Raw genomic sequence first — 7,253 nt, forward strand, 5'->3', positions numbered from 1 at the left:
TGACTGTGATTGATCTGTGTGTTCCTGCAAAGAAAACTAGTAAGTGATGGTCTGCTGCTGCTAAGTCACTTGAGTAGTGTCCGACTCTGTGCGACCCCATAGACGGCAGCCCACCAGGCTCCCCTGTCCCTGGGATTCTCCAGGCAAGAACACTGGAGTGGGGTGCCATTGCCTTCTCCGAAGTGATGGTCTAGTGATCCCTTAACTTCTTTCTAGGACAGAGCAAAAGCAATTGTTGAGGCATTTTATTCTGTACTTAGAGCCTTCATGATGGTTCAGGAGCCTCAATTCTTAATTGACCCTCCAGGTGTCATCAATTTTAAGTCTGTTGGAGCCAGCTGGTTGGAGCCAAAAAGGACATTATCTCAGATGTTTGGGGTCATAAATCAAGGGATTAGTTTAAGCTAACAACCATGGAAAAGGTTATGTTGGTCTTGCTTTTCCTTTGTTACTGCCTTCCCTCACTTCCTTAGTTAGTAACTGAGGGTGCTCCTTGAAACTCAGAGATCTAGGAGACGAAAACCTTTTTCAACAAACAATAAATGGCCAACACAGAAAGGCTTTTGACCCTGGGAGTGCCCTGCTGTGTCCTGCTTCCTTTAGCTTCTTTCATATTATAGTCATTTAGAGGTTCTTCTGTCCTCAATGAATGTGGCAGAGTGACCAGCAAGTTGAGAGATGGAAACATCACAAGATGCTTGTATTCATAACTTGATGCTTTTCTTAAATGGAGTTCCTGAATTTTATAAACTTAAGTACCCAGAAAACTTGTATCTGCCACCAAGTGTTCATGTCTCAGCCCTAAAGTGCACGGAGAGTGGGAGCATGAAGAACCTTCTCATGAGGGCAGCTCAGAACAGGAGTGTCCTTAGGAGGGAATAAGCTTCAAATAGGTGAGGGATATGGTGGCTTGTGCTTAGCTAAACAGGGCTTCCAGATTGCGTAGTTGAGGGAGTTGGTAGGTAGGTCAGCAGGGAGAAGGACTGAAGTTCCCAGAAATGCCAGCTAACTGGGAACTTTGAATCTGAGGCAATGCTGGAAGATGTCAAGAATGAAACATAGAGTGGTACTACCTGGTCCATAGATTCCAACTAGACCATTGATGTAAGGATGTTTTTGTGCCAACTGAGGCATTTTGTGTTAGGTAGGATGTCTGAAGTTAGATGGTGGTTGCTATTTTTGCATTAATGTCCAGCTATGAACTGTGTGTTCTCTGCTCAAGATTCCAAATGGGTGTTGTTATTATCATCTCTATTTTAAGATGAGGACACCTAAGATTCAGGGAGGTTAAGTAATCTGTCCACATACGTTAAGTTGCAGTTCTACTAGTTGGAAGGTGAGTAGGATGAAGTCTTTCTTTGGATTTCCAGACCCAGTGCCTTTTCTAGTGTTTGTGTGGTCAGTGTCACTCTCATTTTGACAGTCTTCATCTCTTACTAAAGCAAAGTGATTTCTACTTTCTTCTCAATTGACATGCTGATTTCAGATAGAAATTTTAAACACAAATGTAATGATGGTCTTACTTTCCACACCTAAAGAGCCTCACTAGTGATCCTTTATTCATTCATTCCATTCACAAAATTTGAGTCCCTAAATCACTGCAGGTGGTGACTGCAGCCATGAAATTAAAAGACGCTTACTCCTTGGAAGGAAAGTTATGATCAACCTAGATAGCCCATTCAAAAGTAGAGACATTACTTTGCCAACAAAGGTCCGTCTAGTCAAGGCTACGGTTTTTCCTGTGGTCATGTGTGGATGTGAGAGTTGGACTGGGAAGAAGGCTGAACACCGAAGAATTGATGCTTTTGAACTGTGATGTTGGAGAAGACTCTTTAGAGTCCCTTGGACTGCAAGGAGATCCAACCAGTCCATTCTGAAGGAGATCAGCCCTGGAATTTCTTTGGAAGGAATGATGCTAAAGCTGAAACTCCAGTACTTTGGCCACCTCATGCGAAGAGTTGACTCATTGGAAAGGACTCTGATGCTGGGAGGGATTGGGGGCAGGAGGAGAAGGGGACGACAGAGGATGAGATGGCTGGATGGCATCACTGACTCGATGGACGTGAGTCTGGGTGAACTCTGGGAGTTGGTGATGGACAGGGAGGCCTGGTGTGCTGCGATTCACGGGGTCGCAGAGTCGGACACGACTAAGCGACTGAACTGAACTGAACTGATAATGGTACCAGCAAAATTCTAGCCCTAAGGAAACAGGGAAGGAAAACAGAATTATAATTCCTAAGGAGCCTTCATTCTTGTTGTATTTGCAATGAGATGCCATTCATAACTGTCATATTGGGAGAAAAATGAGTCTGAAAACACCAAGGGTTAAGGAAGAAGTAGAGTGACAGTTACTCACGAGAGTATAAATTGGTAAGAATCACTCTGGAGGGCAAGTTGACAGTATCTGAAAAAGCTGAAAATGTGTCATGAATTCATAAAGCAGCAATTCTGCCTCTTAAAATATCCTTGGGAAGAACCTTGCATATACACATAAGGAGCTATTTATTTAAAATGTTTGTTATTATAGCATTACTTATAATATAAAAAAAAATTGAAAGCCACTTAATTGTCCATAAAAGAATAGATAAATAAATTGTAGTATAGACAAAGTACACTACACAGAAATTAAATGAAATAACTAGAATCACATCTGTCTCCATAGATAAATCTTAAATACAAGGTTCTAATTTATAATTTCTTTTATAAATATCTTTTAGAGTTACAGCTTTTCTTGCTATTGAAAAATGATTTATTTAAATTACATTTTTTAACTGTGTTGGTGGGATATAGGAATACTGTTGATATTTACATACTGATTTTATATTCCAGCAACTTTACTGACCTCTTAGTTTCGATTTTTTGTGGATTTGACTAGATGTTCTATGTGAACACTCAAATGAGCTATTACAAATAATGGATCTTGTTTCTTCCTTTTCAATGAATATCTTATTTATGTTAATCTCTAAAACTTTCAGCACAATATTCAATTAAAAAATAGATAGCAGATAGCATTGTCTTGTACTTAATTTCTTTTTTTTAAGCTTTTTTTGTGTGTGTGGTGCGAGGGCTTCTCATTAGTGACTTCTTTTGTTGCCAAGCACAGGCTGTAGGCATACAGGCTTTGGAAGTTGTGGCACACAAGCTCAGGAGTCGTGCTCCGAGGCAGGTGGAATCTTCTCAGGCCGGAGATCAAACCCCTATCCCCTGCATTGGCAGGTAGATTCTTATTATCTGTGCCACCAGGGAATTCCTGTATTTAATTTCTAATGATACACTATAAAGGATTATTGTAGGTTATTTCTGAGACATCCTTTAGCAAATTAGTAGGATCTCTTATTCCAAATGGCTGAGAAGTTTTAAAATATTGAATGAATGTTGAACTTTAACAAATGGTTTCTTGCATCTTTGAAATAATCCTATTTTTCCCTCTTCATCTTGCTAAGATTCTTTAAAGAATTTTTCTCTTGTTAAACAATCCTTGTATCCCTAGGGTGCACCCAACTTGGTCTTTTTTTAATTTTTCTTTTCTTTTTAGCTGTGCTGCACAGCTTGTGAAATCTTAGTTCCCTGTCTAGGGATCAAACCCAGGCCCCCAGCAATGGAAGCAGGGAGTCCTCTCCACTGGACTGTCAGGGAATTTCCCCACCTTGGTCTTGATATATTTTAATATGCATTGTAGGATCCCATTTGCTGGTATTTTATTTGGAATTTTGGAAACTAAGACTATAAGTGGAATTGTTTTATAATTTTTAATTCTCATATTGTCTTTTCTTGGTTTCAAGATATCCTAGCCCCATACTGTAACATAAACTAGATAACTTGCCATCTTTTTCTGTTCTCTAGAGCAATTTACATAAGACAAGGATTATCTATTTATTCCTTGAAAGTCTATTAGAACTTCCCTGTAAGAGTACATTGTGCATTTTGTTTTGTAAGTAGATTTGGCTACTGATGCATTTTATCTAATGTTTATAATTCTGTTTTTTTAATTTCTCGATTTTGTTTTAACGACTTGGAAGTTTTCTAGGAATTTGTCCTTTTTGTCTGAGTTTCCCAATTTGTAGCTATAAAAGTTTTCATGATTTTTGATTTTTTAAAAGTAGTTGTGATATCTATAAATGTTCTTATTTTGAGACTTAATGTCCTTTGTCCTCTATATTTTTTCCTGATCGACGTGCTCGAAACTATATCCATTTCATTAGTCTTATCAAAGTACAAATTGTTTTGTTGCTGGTCCTCTCCTTTATTTCCAATGTAGTAATTACTATTCTTTTATTTGTATTTTTATTTATTTTTTTACAGTTGCAACGTTTCATATTTATTACTGATTCTCAGACTGATAGTGAGGAAATAAGAAACATTAGGAGCCAAGCATTACAGTAGTGATGTTCTCACTGTGATTTGGCTGCTTAAAAAAGTGGTCTTAACATGTGTGGCACACATGTTAAGACCACTTTTTATAGACCCAGCTTGCTTCTTATAGACCCAGCTTGCTTCTTCTCCAATGTCTTCTCTTGGAGTTGTACCTGATTTTATTGCCAGTTTTCATCCGAATCCATTGAGGAATGGGACGATTCTGCTTTTGTTTCTTGGCCAGGAATCGCTTGATCCTGAAAGTCTTGTGAGAAGACATAGTGAGGACAGAACTCAACTGCACATAGGATGGCAGAGAAGAGAAAAGAGGAGGAAGTGAGTGGAAGAACGTCTATTTGTATTTTTAGAGGTCTTTGGATTTCCTCTTGTTTTACTTTTCTAGCTTATGAGTTGGACATCTAGCTAATTAACTTATTTTTCTTATATACATGTTTAAAGTTATACATTTCCTTCTAAATACCTCGATTGCATTTTACAAGTTGTTATGAAGAATTCTCATAGTAATTTATTTCTAAATAGTTTCTAATTACCATTCTTTCCTCCTTTTTCTAATTGCAATATGCTTCTTTTCATGATCCGTTGAATTATTAAGAACAAAGTTTTTCAATTTACAAACATCAGATTATTTTGGCTAACATTTTATTATTGATTTCTAATTATAGTGCATTTTTTCAAAGTCGCCAATAATTTGGCATTAGTTTGGATTTGTTTTATATTGCCTTAAGTATTCAAATTTTGTAAATGGTTGCGTAAATTTTAAAAAAAGTTTTATCCACTAATTATTAGATGTTCTTTATTTATAAATATCCTTTTAATTCACATTTTTTGTTTAAATTTTCTGTTATTGTTGTTGTTTAGTCACTAAGTCATATTGGACTGTTTTGCAATCCCATGTTTGTAGTCTGGCAGGCTCCGTAATTTTTGGTCTACATGTATGTACATACATGCATATGCATAAGCTTACGTCTGTTTTCTGGTTCTGTTTGCTGAGAGGGCCTAAAGCAATAATATCTTTGGAAACAAGAAGGACACCTAGCCCACAGATCTTGGTTTCTAAATGCCATTCTCCACTTGGAGGAATCAGAACTTGAAGAAATGGCTGATTCTAGGACAGACAAATACAGAGAATCACAATTTACTGGTGAAGCCCAAAAGAAGCAACCTCTATGGGAACTAGCACTGAGTGGGGCAACCTGAACTTTAATCGACAAATTTCTGGAAGCTCAGTGTTGACAAGTCTAAGAAATAAAAACTCCAGGGAGACCAAGTCATTGATGGGGCCCCCACATTTCCATGAGTTTTACCTCCTGGAGCTCTGCAGTTTTCTCATGGTACGTAAGTGTGTAAGTGTTAGTCGCTCAGTCGTGTCCAACTCTTTGCAACCCCATGGTCTGTAGCCTGCCAGGCTCCTCTGTCCATGGGATTCTCCAGACAAGAATACTGGAGTGCGTTGCCATTTCCTACTCCAGGGGATCTTTCTGACACGGAATGTGTGAAGTTCACAATGAGCAATATAAGCTCACTAAAAGACAGACATAATTGTAGGAATACAGAATACTTGCCTTGCCCCATACCATACCACTACATTGCTGAAGGCCTGTTTACACAACTTCTTCAGCCAGTATCCATGATGTACTTATTATAGGGAAGCAAGATAAAAAGGATATACGGTTGACCCTTGAACAACATGGAGTTAATAGGGGCACTGACCCTTCTCTAAGTCCACATAACTTTAGAGTGGGCCCTCCCTATCTGCAGTGCTGTATCTGCAGATTCAACCAACTGTGGATTGTGTGCTGTCCCCCTCACAGATGGCCTGGTAGCTTCCTCCCCCAAATCCAAGGTTTTTAAATAGGTTAAAATTAACAATAATATTTTAGATTATCTTAATATCTTAAATGATTATGATTTATAACATCAGAAATGGTGAAGCAGAAATTCAACTTTAGAAAATGTGTAGTTACATCTTTATTTTCCCAGTTACATTTTAATTTTTTTATAATCATTTCTGCTTTCTTTTCTAGAATCATGACAATGTTTAAAATGTAGTCTTAAGAATTCTGTTTCATGGCATTTGGCACTTAATTGAAATAAAATGCCTTATTAACTCAAAAGGAATGCTTGAAACAATGTCATGTGCCTAGTTTTAGATATAGATCACATGGGAGCTACTTTACATTGCCAAAAAAAAAAAAAAAAAAGTATAAAAGCTAGAAAATACTGATTTATGATCTCCCTAAAATGGGCACTCAAACTAGCTGTGATTGTTCTGCTTCTGAGCTAAGACGTGAAATTGTAAAGAAGGCAAGGTGGTGTTGAGGTTTGTAGTGACAAACACTTTACAGTTGTACCACAGTAGCTGCGAGGAGTCAGCCTCCTCTGACATCAGCAGCCTCCTCTTCTGCAGTCTTCTTTAAGGATTTTTAAGGCGACTACAACTTTGAGGAGGGAAGGAACAGCAAACAAGTACAAATATTTGAGAATAAATGTTCAACGTGTTCTTTTTCCAGTTAAGATAAAACACCAAAAAGATTAGTTTGAAAACTCTAGAAACTTCAATCCAGCCTGCCGTCCCACAGTGTTTTAAATGTTATAAAGTAATGCTGTAAGTAGTAACTAAGGAGCAGATTGCTACTTGTCTGACCCAAATAGGCTTTTGCTAGACCTTGGAAAATCTAAGTCTTCACAGCTATAGTTGGCTGAACTACAGTTCTAGAAAGTGAGATGTATGTGAAAGTCTGCTGAGTTGGGGTATGGAGTATTATCCTGGGTAAGCTTTTACTTTCTTGGGAAAAAAAGTACTAAGCCATTCCTTTCCCTATATTCCTGCCTCTGACAACTATGTAAAGGCTAAAACCGTTGCAGCCATCTTGCAATTA

The 7,253-nt window shown here is 37.8% G+C and overlaps 1 protein-coding gene across 1 annotated transcript; it reads right to left on the reverse strand.

Annotated features, from left to right (window-relative positions):
- Positions 1 to 4,321: 4,321 nt before the first annotated feature.
- On the reverse strand, positions 4,322 to 4,669 carry LOC102397890 (60S ribosomal protein L39-like). The gene has a single exon (XM_044946682.2). The coding sequence runs from the start codon at positions 4,631 to 4,633 to the stop codon at positions 4,478 to 4,480; it is 156 nt and encodes a 51-aa protein (XP_044802617.1). The 5' UTR covers positions 4,634 to 4,669; the 3' UTR covers positions 4,322 to 4,477.
- Positions 4,670 to 7,253: the final 2,584 nt, after the last annotated feature.

This window comes from Bubalus bubalis, chromosome 8 (assembly GCF_019923935.1).
Source record: "Bubalus bubalis isolate 160015118507 breed Murrah chromosome 8, NDDB_SH_1, whole genome shotgun sequence".
NCBI classification, from domain to species: Eukaryota; Metazoa; Chordata; class Mammalia; order Artiodactyla; family Bovidae; genus Bubalus; species Bubalus bubalis.

Bases quoted from the DNA above. Each gene is read 5' to 3' on its own strand.
- LOC102397890 (XM_044946682.2), bottom strand. From the start codon at position 4,633: ATGTCTTCTCACAAGACTTTCAGGATCAAGCGATTCCTGGCCAAGAAA.